The sequence below is a fragment of the Vicugna pacos genome, chromosome 2 (genome assembly GCF_048564905.1).
Source record: "Vicugna pacos chromosome 2, VicPac4, whole genome shotgun sequence".
Lineage (NCBI taxonomy): Eukaryota > Metazoa > Chordata > Mammalia > Artiodactyla > Camelidae > Vicugna > Vicugna pacos.
The window spans coordinates 16,536,098-16,549,689 of NC_132988.1; the positions used below are offsets into that span (position 1 = coordinate 16,536,098).

Below are 13,592 nucleotides of genomic sequence, written 5' to 3' on the forward strand. Positions count from 1 at the left end.
AGGCTGGTCCTAAACACAGTCCTTAGTAAAGAGCAAGGACTCAGCGATTCATCGTAACCGACTATACTTCAATTTAAAAAAAAAGTTATAGCATCACTCAGCTGGTTCTCACCAAAAAAAAAAAGAAAAAAACTAGAATAATCTCTGGCCTCAAGAGAATTAAAATCTCACTGTTAAGGCATACTATATATGTTAAAAAAATAAGCATTATTTGTCTAAATATCTTATTATGCTACTAAACTTTGAGGGAAAGAAAAAAACAATTCTCTCGATCCATGCAAACCTGTAGCACTTTTCAGTACCTGGTATACTCCACTCACTTACAGTATCTGTATTTTGTCTACCATGAATGGATCAAGCATAATAGGTAACCAGACTTTCATGTGTATCCCAAAGGCCCAGAGCAAGGTCACCGGCACTCTGTGATTACTCAGTAAACACTGGTTGACTGGCTTCAGATCAGAACTAGGGTTTAACAATGCTAAGCCACCTGTTACTGAGGGAAGGAAAAGAACACCGTGCTATTTTCTTCAGAAGTTTTGTTTTGTTTGGGTTTAGGCTGGGCTACTTTTAAAAAGAAGTTAAAAGTTCCCCCACGTAGCCGGACACTATAAACATAAAGATAACAATCATGTGTCCCATCGCTCCAATCCACTAGAAACTCTTCCATGAGGACGGCAGTGCCTAAACTTTACTACATGATCACCTGGGGAGCACTGAAAATCCGGCTTCCTAGCTCACGCCCACCAGCAATGACATCCGACTGGCTGGGGGTGGGAGTTAGGCATCAGCCCTGCTTAACGATCGATCCCAGGGGATTTCACTGCACAGCCCTGTCTGAGAGCCACTACTTTCAGAAGTCCTTCTGCCTGGGAACATCAGAACTACTTTCCTAGTGGTGGTCAGATGGCCTGCATCTGTTAAGAGCTGGTACACATCATTAACAAATCCTTGGTAAACGGATGAAAGATCAGTTGATCAGACTCTCGTGTGTGCTGTAACTTCATGAACAAACAACTCTAAGGACAGGAAGAGTATGATCTGTAATCAATGCTAATACTGCAGTGACATGGGTTTGTTCTGATGCCAAAAGTACATAAACTGCTAACAGTCCCATGCAGGGGACTGTTATATATATACATCATTATGTTATGTATTATATATGCGTCATATATTATACATGTTATCTGCATATACTAAAAATGTTACCTTTTCTTAGGGTCCTGAGGACTATAGTAAACGGTAGACAAAATAAAAAATTAAAAAATGAATATATGTATGTTCATGTATGACTGAAACATTGTGCTGTACACCAGAAATTGACACAACATTGTAAACTGACTATACTTCAACAAAAAAAATTAAAAATAAAAAAAGTAAATGTTAGACACTTGTCTGATGCTTGGCAAATACTAAAGTGATGTCACAAATAAAGCTGATAAAAATATCAAATGTCATTTTTTAAAAAAACATGGCTAGGTAAAAGTTGCACTAACTTTTAATGAAAACATGTGAAATGGTAGTTTACAGACAGTGAGAGTCATGGTTAGAATGCTGGGAAAAAAGTGATTAGAAAATAACTCTTCAATCAGATCTCATCAGATGCCTCTGGACACGAGGCATGTAGACCCAGGAGTCACAGGCAGCAGTCACTGATGCTATTCACCAATAGCATTAGTTCTGGCCCTCTGCGTGCTCTCCAGGCTCCCGGTAGGGTTGTGCTATGTAGACTCTTTGGGGCTGAGTGGGGCTATGTGGCTCTTTCTGACCCATTAGCTGTGAGCAAATGAAACTCACTTCAAGGCCAGAGCACCCACTGGCAGGTCCAAAGCCCCCGAGAGCTGCTGCCCTCCGGCAAGGCAGGCAAGAACCCGGGAGCCCAGGTATCCAGCGATGGGCAAAGCCCCCAGCAACACCTCAGTGAGAAGTAAGTCTTGTTGTTTTAAGCTACAGAGAATTTCAGATTTCCCGTAATATGAACATAAACTAGCTTTTATCCTGACTGATGAAAAAACTACGTGAGCCAACAACGTCTGTAGCATTTAAAAAAAAAAGATCAGCAGCAGTGATAGCTGATTTGGGGGAAATCATTCAGAGCAATATTCCCTGAGGGAACCTCCAAATTTAGGATAAAAGCCTCAGAGAGTCTACAAAGTTCCCCATGATATTGACTAACATGACCTGACAGTGGATTCTTTTAACTCTATTTTTAGTCTCCTACTCCATTAAAGACAAAAGGCTTTAGTAATGGAAGACCTTCAGGAACAAAAGATTTGAAAGGAACAAACATAAACCTTTTTGTAAAATTTTCAAATGGGAAAATCCAACTTAAAATGTGTAGACTCGGTCTTCCGTTAAAAACCTCCAACAATTTATTTATTTACAGTGAAAATACTTTCAATATATGCAGATCCTACTACACATATTCCATTCAATGTACACAACACTCCGTAAAACTACACGTACCGATCAAAAAGCATTCTAGATAGATTCTTATCTGCTCAGGCAGAAGTACGTATAAATTATACCCTTTGGGGAAAGGATTTTATTTACCAAAATAACAAGCATGCAAGCGATACAATTAAGGTTATTAAGAAGCTTGGGGAAAAGAGAAACATGAATGATGAAGTGAGGGATACAAAAACCACAGTACTTTTTTCCTCAACTCTGGACATTTTTGAAGCACTAGGAAAAAGACGAAATTTGTCAGCTCAACCTCAGTGTAGTTGAAATGACTGAAAATCCGTCACCATCTGAATTACCACTGTAAGAGAGAACGGGAGAAAAGCTTTCTGTGGCTTGGGTTTTTATTAACGATGGGCAAATCCCCAAATCATAAAACAGCTCATATTCATCTGTTATCCATCCCTCTAATTTCACAGGTGGCAGTCCTGGCTTTATAACAAAGACCCTGTTTTGACAGAAAACATGAGTGCAATGCTTCACCCTGCTAAGTCATCCAGAGTAGGCCTGGGAGATACAATAGATGAGAGTGAATTAAAAATTCAATTTATCCATACTTCACTAGGCTGTAAACAAAGAGAACTCCAACCTCCAGAAAGAGCCTGTTTTGTAATGTTCAATATTTAGTTTCTCCGCAGTCTGCTGGCATGGCTATAAAAGCACCAGGGGCCTGGTTTTCCTTGGGGATACTAAAGAAAAGAGCTTTCGGTCAGGAGAACAACAGGGAGAGACTATCTTTCCTTCAATTAAAATGGAAACAACCCAAATATTATCAACAGGCAGATGAATAAACAAAGTGCAGTATATCCATATAATGAAACACCACCTAGCAAAAAAAAAAAAAAAAAAAGAGCTAAGGATACATGCGACAAGATGAGTTTCAAAAGCCTTATGCTCAGGGAAGGGGGGGAAGGGATAAACTGGGAGTTTGAGATTTGCAGATACTAACTACTATATACAAAACAGATAAACAACAAGTTTATACTGTATAGCACAGGGAACTATATTCAATATCTTATAGTAACTTATGGTGAAAAGAAGATGAAAACAAGTATGTGTATGTTCCTATATGACTGAAGCATTGTGCTGTACACCAGAAACTGACACAACATTGTAAACTGACTATACTTCAATAAAAATAAATACCCAAAAAAAAAGCATTATAAAGAGGCCACACTCAAAAGTCTAATTCTGCATAATTCCCTTCATTTAAAATGCTGGGGGTGGGGCAGGGAAGACAGAGCTAATGTGATGAAAAGCAGCTCAAGAGTTGCCAAGGACGAAGTTGGGAAAGGAGACTGACTGCAAAGGGGCACAAAGGAATTGGGGGAGGGAAAGCAGGTGACAGAAATCTCTGATGGCTGTGGTGGCAGTCACAACTACACCACTTGTCAAAACTCATCAATCTGTACAGTTAAAATCAGCAAACTTCACCATATGTAAATTACATCTCAATGACACTGATTTTTAAACAGGACAATGGAAGATGGAAATATCTTACTAGCGTGTGAACAAGAAGTGATTAAGATTGGTCGTCCAACACTGCTGATTCTTCTCATGATTCTCATCTGAGCACTGACTTCACATTTCAGTGCAAGGGAGAAACATGCAAATAAAAAGGAAAATCCCATCCTGTCAGAGTAAATGAACAACTGAATCTCTAGAATGTGCATTTTGCATTAACGTATTTTATTCTACAAACTTGACCATGCAATAAGCATTCTAAATGACCCTTAGATTTTACATACCTATCGCCTGTCATGAATAAAATGATTCAATCATGTTACCTCGTGCTTCAACTGCACTGATGCATTTTCTAAGAATTGTGAATCCCATTTTATCCAACTGTGCACCTGAAAGAAATAGTTATAAAATATTAAAGGCATAACTAATTACCCATAATTCTCTCCGTTATAAAAATAGGACAATATTACTTAAGTCCAATCTAATTTTTATTTCACTCTTTAAAAAAAAAAAGAAGAGAGAAAGCTAAAGGCCAGATATTCCCTGTTTAAATAACATAAATGAGAATTTCCTATATTAAGAGGCACATCTACTGGAATATCTGGACATCTATTACCAGTATTTATAAATAAATTAACAATTTAACATAACTTTTAAGTTAATAAATATGATATTTTAAATAATGGAAAGAAAGTGATACAAGTCTTTAGGGGAAGCTATCTAAAAATAGTTAACATTTTGCCCAAATTCCAACAACAGCTAAGTTTTTTCTTAATTATATATATGAGTGAAAGTTCTTAAATTAATTAACAGCTAAAGAAATAACGAACTTTTTTTTTTAAACCTAGAGAAAAAAACCTAAAGAAAAAAAAAGTTAAGAAACTCTTAAAAAATAATATTTGGGCCACGAGCTTGAAATTTTTTTCATATTTTATACCATGCTCTAAGTGTTTAAAATAGTATTTTATTATTCCTAATGAATTTATTACAGATTCATGTAGCAAAAAAAGATTATTTTGAAAATATAATTTTATATATTTTTTCTAACATAAACATTTGACCATAATTAGTCAAATCTGACCAACTATTTGAGTATCCTAATACAAGGCAACTCTTCTTGCAAAACTGAAACCAGGGAAGGTGAATGCTTCATTCTGTATTTAAGGAGCAGTAATTGTAACTCTTGGTTCTCAGAGGGGAGAGCATGAACAATTCATGAACATAAACTTTACAGACTTAAAGCTGAGCTTGAAGAGTATATTAATGAAAAAAACTGGGCTGCAGTTTACTTTTTAAGGGTCCACTATTCACAACATTTTATAAAATGCAAGCGTTTCTTTCTGCTTCACAAAACCACTTTTCTAAAATATGGCATGACTTCACATCTCTATAAAAACCAGAAAAAAAGGGAAGAAAGAAGAAGAAAAGAAGAAAGCAAAAGAAAAGGAAAAAGGAAGAAGAGAAAGACAAGAGGGGAAAGGTCAGGCAGGTGCTTCTGTAGACGGACAACTTCCCGTGGCATCTGGTCAGTTTCCAGGGCCGGGCTAGAGGAGACATCCTCCATTCCAGGGTTGGCTCAAGTGACACACACATCGTGATCATTTTGAAATCATGTTATGTAACCATGTTTCCAAACTGTGGGCATCTGACAAACAGAGCTTAATTCCTCCAAAGCCATTAAAAGTAGATTTGTAAAGAATGCAGCAAATTTGATCACATTTTCATTTCATCTCAGTAAAAATCAGTCAAAGTGCAAAGCTAGGTAGTACTTCACGTCAACGCCAGGTGAAGAGCACTGTCCCAGAATATCTGAAGGCGCCTGGCTGCTGTTGCGTGTTATTTTCTACGGTGCAATGTGGTACTATTGGTGCAGACTATACTCCAAAGACGTTAAGGATAAAGGACATCAGGGCGGAGGTAAGGGGGGTTGGGAACAGGCAACCTGATTAACATTTCCTACCCACAGGAGTTCAAACCTTAGGAAGTTGAAAGTTGCATTCCTGAAACTCGTATGTGTTCATTTATGGCTGTAAGAATAACATCAAAGTGAACTATAGAAAACGTATTTTGGTTTTTGTAGAGAAAGACTATGGGGGCAGGGGGAAGTCTCAGAGCTGGACAGATCAATGAAGGTCCCAGCAGCTGAGGGAAACTAGAGGAAGTTCTCAGTGGATAAGACAGAACACATCTACTACTTAGAGAACTAACATATGGTGCAGAGCGACAGGCTGACATCAGAAATAAAAACAGTAGTTCGTGGGAAAGGGAGACAACAATTTTAATAAACTAGCACTTACTTCCTTCTGGTCTTGGGATGATGGCTCTATTAAAACTATAGAACACCTAGTAAAAGAGAAAAAAGGGAAACAGCATTTTTAACAAATCAATAAAAATGGTTCTAGTAGACATACCTAGGACTGTACAAAAAATACACTGATACTGGTTAAGCCCTTTCATGTGCTCAAATGCAAAGACAGGTAACAAAAAGGAGCACTCTGAGTCTACTTTGTCTCTCATGGAGGCATGCCAAAGTAGCCAAAATAAGATGAAAGGGGGTTAGGACTGAAAGGTAAATTTGAAATGCTCAGAGATTGCGTTCTAACCAATACGGTGAAGCCCAGTTTTTCGCCACTATTTCTAAAATCTAGTATTTCCTTAAGAAAGACGTGACTCCTGCACATAATCTGAATGACCACATCTGAAACCCCGAGGTGATTCCGGGCTGCCTCTTAGAATTCTAGCACTGCCCCATTATTTGCAAGCTACATAATCAACTGGAAAAAATACATGGTACCTTAAAAGTCCCCACATAAACACATAGCTGAATATTTTCTTTGTGCAGACTTGTGTTTGTATATTGCAAATTAATTACTTGGCTTTTTACTCTAAAGGAGAGGTTTGTATGTCTTCAAGGTTACATTGCCTTTGGCAACAGACTTATGGCTACATGACTTAGTCACGTGGTCATTTTGCTCTGCAGATATGCAAACTCAACTTTCCAAAGCCCTTCTTGTATCTCTAGGGGGTAAGTCCTGATCAGTGCATTGCCTTTGCTGGAGAGGATTAGGATAACCTGTTCTGGATCTCAGCAACCATCAATGCTGTAAATCCTCTTGACTGCCAGCTAAAAATTTCAAGGACAAATTAAGAAGAAAGAGACAGAACTAAAACCACAGAGACTAAACGTAGATCGAGTATAATAAAGCGATACACAAATCTGATCACTGCTTTCTTCCTCCAAGGATGATGCATATTTTAAAAACAGATCCTATATAGGAGAATGTAACTTGGGCTTCCGTTTGTCAAACACCACACCAAGGCTGCTGCCCAGCCCCCGTGCCCTATTCCCTCTATTCTCAGTGTCCTCCCCGTTACCACCAGATAACATTATCTTTTGCCCATTTCTTAAGCTCAGTTCTGACACCACCCCACCTCCTTTTTTTTTTTTAAACTATATATGACCCCTCTTCTATTTCGCAAACCAGACTCTTTCCCTCTCTTTAAATCCGGCATAAAATGGCAAATGCTTTCCGGATGAGCCCACCTGGTACCTGCACTGGCTGTTTACTTAGAGTCATAATACTTTTAGCAGAGTTTATTTAAATTGGTTAAAACGGTGTTTTCTATAATTATCCTCACTAAGCTCCCCATTCAATATGTGATCTGCCAAATTCTCAACTCCCAGATGCCACCGGTCCACTGAAACGAAAGCAGTACTTGAATAAAGTGGCAAACAGACTGCCTCTGGGTCTCCATCATCGCCTTTAATTTATTCCTCAAACCAGTCAGAAGACAGAGGCCCATTCACCAAGGCTACATAATACTGCAGACTGCGAGCCCTGAGGCTAAACCATAAATTGTTCAATCAGGCAACATTAGCACAGCGGTCACGTGTACCACCGCCAGCACAGCCGCACAGGTATGGCTCCACCTCCTCTGAGAATCAAAGCGAACTGCAAGCATTTACTGCCTTCATCACCCAAAGTACTGTCAGGCAGGAAGGAAGAAATTGAGAATGTGGATGACTTCCTCAAGCAAAGCAAATCAAAGCGGCAAAGTCAAGAGAAATCAAAAATAAAAACTAACGATACAGCAGCCTTCCACGTGCCGCTGAGACCTCAAGCCAAATTACTAGGATATTGGATGCTTCCAAGAGGAATTCAGACACCAGCTTCAGCAGGGAATTTTTTTCAACTACTATAAAGCAAAAATAACAGGAAAATGAACACAAGTCCACTCTAAAGGATCTGAAGGAAAACTCAACCATCAGTTATTCTTACAGCTTCTTTTCCACCCAGAGCTTCCAACCACTGCTTCCGTTCCTCCTCGGAGAACGCCTGCATGGTCAAGGAAACACCGGGCCTGAAAGACACCAGGAACAGATCAAGTTACCCTTGGTTGCTGGAAACAAACCTCCTTTTCTCTCTCATGTTTTATGGTGGTAATTAAGTTGCTTGCTTTAAATTTTTAATTGTGATAAAATACACAGGACAAAGTTTACCATTGTCACCATTTTGAACTACACAGTTCAGCAGTATCGAATACTGTCATTCCATTGGGCAACCAATCTCCAGAACGCTTCCTCTTGTAAAACTGAAACTCTCATATCCAATGAACAACAACTGTTTCCCCTCCTCCCAGCCCGGCAACCACCTCTTACTTTCTGTCTCTAGGAATTTGATTACCCTAGCTAACTCCTCTTACAGCACTTGTCCTTCTGAGACTGGTTTACTTCACTTGGTATAATCCCCTCCACTTTCATCCGTTACAGCGTGTGTCAGAATTCCTTTCCTTTTTAAGGCTGAATAGTTTTCATTGTATGTATACACCACATTTTGTTTATCCATTCATCCATCAGTGGACACTTGGGTGATTTCTACCTTTTGATTACCATAAACAATGTTGCTACTAACATAGGTGTATGAATACCTCCGCAAGACCTTGCTTACAATTCTTTCAGGCATATACCTGTTGACTGAAAAAAATATGTACAACCTCAAAGTTGAGAGTTATGTTTTATTCAGCGGCCTTTGTGAGTACTTGAGCCTGGGAGGCAGCCTCTCAGATAGTGCTGTGGGACTGCTCCAAAGAGGCAAGGGAGGAGCCAGGATATATCTGAGTTTTTGCAATAAAGACCAGGTAGTCAGAACATCAAAAGATTACAGAAGTCTGAGCTCACTGAAATCACTCCTTTCATATGCACCTTGGCTATCCAGGGCCAGTATCCTGTGCCTTCCTCATCCTGAGTTCCCTCTGCTCACCATCGGGGGTGGCGGTAGCAGATGATGACTTGATGGCCAGAGCATCCTTTGTTTACTGATATGGCAGGCAATATTGTTCATTCACATACCGAGAAGTGGAACTTTTGGATGTGACATAACAAATACATGTTTGGTCTCTGACCTGACTTCCTGGTACACAGCTCCTAAAATCCTTACACTCTCTGTAATGGTATCAATTTATATACTAATGAGACAATGGGGCTAGGGGTTCCTGGAGAGCCAGGATGGGGGCTGGCTGCCAGGGGAACCAACCCCATGATTAAAGGATTAGAACTTTCAGCTCCACACTCTCCCCTACCCCATTCACCTCCCAGGAGGGGAGCAGGCTGGAGATTAGCTTCAAACACCAAATGCTCAATGACTTCATCAATCATTCCTACACAATGAAGCCTCCATAAATATCCCTGGGGTTCAGAGAGCTTGCAGGTTGGTGAGCACATGGAGATGCTGGGAGGCAGTGCACTCAGAGAAGACACAGAAGCTCCAAGCCCCTTCCTCCATCCTTTGCCCTCTTCATCTCTTCATCTGGCTGTTCATTTGTTTCCATTAAAGCATCCTTTGTAATAAATCAGCAACAGTAAGTAAACTGTTTTCCAGAGTTCTGTGAGACATCCTAGCAATTTACCAAACTCAAGTTTTTACAAACTCTGTGAGTATGGAGAAATAGTTCTATCTCACAAGAGGGGGGTCAAATGGTCATTTTATCGGTAAGTTTTTGAGAAACTGCCACACTGCCTCCACAGCAGCTGCCCTGCTGTGTGCTCCTGCTAACAGTGCGTAGGGCTCCAATTTTTCCATATCCTCACCAACACTGGTTATTTCTCCTTTCTCTCTTTTTTTTTTTTTTAAAGTAGCCATCCTAACGGGCATGAAGTGGGTAGAGATGATTAACTTTTTATTTATCAAAGAGATACAATGTTTACCTGTTACCCAGGCATGGACAGAGTAAAGCCAGAAAGTCATTTTTCACCCCATCCAAACTGCACTTCCAAGAAGGCAGCACTGTTAACCGCTCGGGGCGTTTCCTTCGTATTTGCATTGAGCCCTGTGTTGGTCCTCAGGGTCACATGTCCATCTTTCTCAGTTCAGTTTATTTAGACATTTAGAGATTCTGCCAGAAAACTCTCAACACTGGGAAGGAAGACTAGGTTAAAAAGGCATTAATAATCCCTCATGTGGGGAAGGGCATAGATCGAGTGGTGGAGCGCATGCTTAGCATATACAGGGTCCTGGGTTCAATCCCCAGTGCCTCCTCTGAAAATAAATAAGTAAACATAACTATCCCCCGGCCAAAAAAATAAATAAAAATTTTAAAATAATGATCCTTCTTAAACTGGTGGTTTCTCAAATTAAACACATTTTGCACATCTGATCAAAAGTATTAAAAATGAACTTTTCTGGCAAGGGGTTCAAAGGTAGAATACTCTAAACCACAGAAACTGGAAATGAAAACAGATGGCTGAAATGGAAAGTAAATACTCATTCCTGTTTCATACTGGATATACATTTTAAAGTTATCACTCCTGTAATAGTGTTTCACCTCGTTTTCAACTACTGGATAATCTTTTACCATAAGGCAAGTGGCAGCAATCAAGAGTAATTCAATAATCACTACAATTTTTATAAAATGCTGTAAAGCATGCAGTACTCCAAAAGCGCCGTGCCCAACACTCACTCCCACGGGCACTGTGCTTTCTCTCTGCCTCATGGTTATAAAGCCGAAGCAGAAGTTCCCTGCTTCAAGTTCATGACAAAGTACCTAGAGCTGCAACTGACAGGCTCTTGGCTACCACCATTTTCTCCAGACCATGAACTTGGGGGGAAGGGGCGCGCGGCGAGGGGAAACCATTTGTAATGCCCCAACTCCACTCGCAAACAATAAAATGGATGTTTCCTGACTACCCCAGACATTCATACGTGAACCCAGCTCTGCCATCACCTTGGCACCACGGAGCTCACAACCACGGTTCCACCTCCTCTCGCTCTGCTATGCACAGCATCCTTTTGGAGCAAGAATCAAGGCAAGCTGCCCAGAAAAGCAGGCTGTTTTAAGAAGTTCCTCGACTGGGACGTGAAGATTTTGGCCCTTATTCTTAGTAACCCACACTGTGCTCAGGGGAGTTAATTACCATTGTGAGGGAAAACTTCAGATGGCATGAATGTTTTTCTTTACATCCGTTATGTGATAAAACAATATTTACACACGGGGGTCTCAGGACGGAATGAGTGCTCCATTCCTGTAAAGAATAAAAAAGCATCGAAAGACCTCTCTAAAAATTCTATGTAGTGAAACATTTAATATGTAATTAAGTGAACTAAAGTATAAAATGTGCAATAAGATGCTATAGCAAATACCTAAGAGAAAGCTGATAATTTTCTAATCCAGGAATGGCCAAACTAGCAAAGAATACGGGACCCAAGGCCAAAAATGGCCAAGTCTGTCATGGGAATACAAACACAAGGTTTACAAACTTTCAATTCAACAAACTTTGAATGACTATTTACTCGGCTTTAGGTCATGTGCCAGAAGGTCAGGAATTATTGAGTATCTTACTATGTGCTGGGCACAGGGCTGAGCATACAGCCCACGAAGGGCTGACTATCTAGCAAAGAAAGCGGAAGGTAAACAAATTACAAGTAGTCCATTCATTACCACTACACAGCGCTGCAGGGAGTCAGGGAAGGGTAAATGAGCCGAGCCAGCCACCTAGAAGGGAAAGAGGAAGTGACGATGATATCAGAAGGTGGATGCCCAAATCCAGAAGCATTCAATTTCAAATGTGCTAAATTACTGTGGTCAAGTGAGCCAAGTCAGCCACCAGTCTCTTTAGAAGCAATTCAGGATTTCAAGGGGCTAAGGGAGCAAGAAAAGAAAGCCTGACATAACCCTGAAGTGAGACTTCCCTGGGGAAGGGACATTTCATCTGAGGCTTTAAGGATGAGTGAGCCGTCAAGGAGCCACAGGGCCAGAGTCGTCCCCGGGACTGACAAGGCACAAAGCGGGGACAAGCACACGTGGAGGAGCCGGGATCAGCCTCTTTACGGGTCCTGTAAACCAGCTGGTGATGCAGCCTGGGGTTCAGCCACAGAGGGCCTCCCTGGCCAGGCTAAGGGACCGCTGATCAGCAGTGTCACTGAAAGGTTTTAGCAACGGGTTGCCGTGATCAGATTAACGGTGCACATCAACACTGACTGCTGGGTGGAAAACAGACTGAAGATAGGCAGGAGCTGCCCACAAAGATGTGTCAGAAGACAGAGGATGAGGCAGAATAACCAAAAGGAAGGGAAAAGGATGAATGGACCTGAGAAGTAGTCAAGAGGCTCTTGTACATGCTGTGGACGACACAACGAGCAGGAAAGCTGCCACTCCAGGCATAAAGAGTAAATGACAGATCAATTACAATACAGTGTCAACAACCAGGACAGGGATTCCATGAAGGCCAAAAACAACTGTAGCGAATAAGGACTTAATATACTTACAATGCTCCCAACCAGACGCTGAACCTGATGACATTCCTTGTGCTTTCTAGTCCCTTTTTGTTTTCTTCTAAGGGTTTCCATTCATACGTGGAAATAATACTTACTACAGGTAGATGGTGGGATATTCTTAACCAAGGTGCACATAGAGCAGCAAACAGAGATGTTGGCTAAGAGGAGGAGTGACTGGTTCTAATAACTTGGAATGCAGGACAGAAGTGTTGAAAGTCGGAGAGTTTAAAGAGTTATGAGCTAGAATGACAGATCCTAAAGTGAGGAGCAAAGCAATTGTCAGGCTTCAGAGGAAACAGCCACATTATGTCTGGATAGAAATCCAATGTGGCACCAAAAGGAAAGTGTCATTCTATTCCTTGTCTCCAGACGTGATACCTCAGACCTGAGGCCCCAGCTCTCTGAGGCACACAGGGGGGAACAAACCAAAATGCTGAAAGATGCGAGATTAAGTTGAAATATATTACCTACGAGGAAAGAATTCTGTTTCTGTTTACACTGTGACAAATAAGAACGCGCTGACTCAAAACAATTCCACTTTCGAGAATTATCTCACCACACGGCACATTCGTCAGAACACTGCCCACTTGCCACACGTTACTTAAAGGATCCGTCCCCAGTATCACCGAGAGCCGTGTTCCTGTCGATCACAGACACGGCTCACGGGCATCCTGTTTACTGAGCCCCTACCTTGAAATAAAACGTAGTGCACTGAAACATGTTTCAACCATTTTAAATTTCACAGGTTTCTTTCCTTGTTTGGTAATCAATGGCTAGGAAATCATTTAACAAAACTGAGACTTATGGAAACACTGGGCCCATTTTAAATGACAGTATTAATAGCATCTCATTGTTCAAACAAATTGGAAAATTTCTCTAGGCTTTAGCAGGGTG

The 13,592-nt window shown here is 40.7% G+C and overlaps 1 protein-coding gene across 16 annotated transcripts in view; it reads right to left on the bottom strand.

Moving 5' to 3' along the window:
• The window catches only part of ARHGAP10 (Rho GTPase activating protein 10), a 301,281-nt gene that overhangs the window by 140,900 nt on the left and 146,789 nt on the right, over positions 1-13,592 (bottom strand). For all 16 annotated transcript variants that reach the window (XM_072975997.1, XM_072976004.1, XM_072975925.1 and 13 more), the window contains 3 exons: positions 8,208-8,289; positions 6,225-6,270; positions 4,251-4,316 (listed from right to left, as the gene is read on the bottom strand). In XM_072975997.1, the coding sequence (XP_072832098.1) occupies positions 4,251-4,316; positions 6,225-6,270; positions 8,208-8,289 (194 nt within the window). The remainder of the gene's footprint in view (positions 1-4,250; positions 4,317-6,224; positions 6,271-8,207; positions 8,290-13,592) is intronic.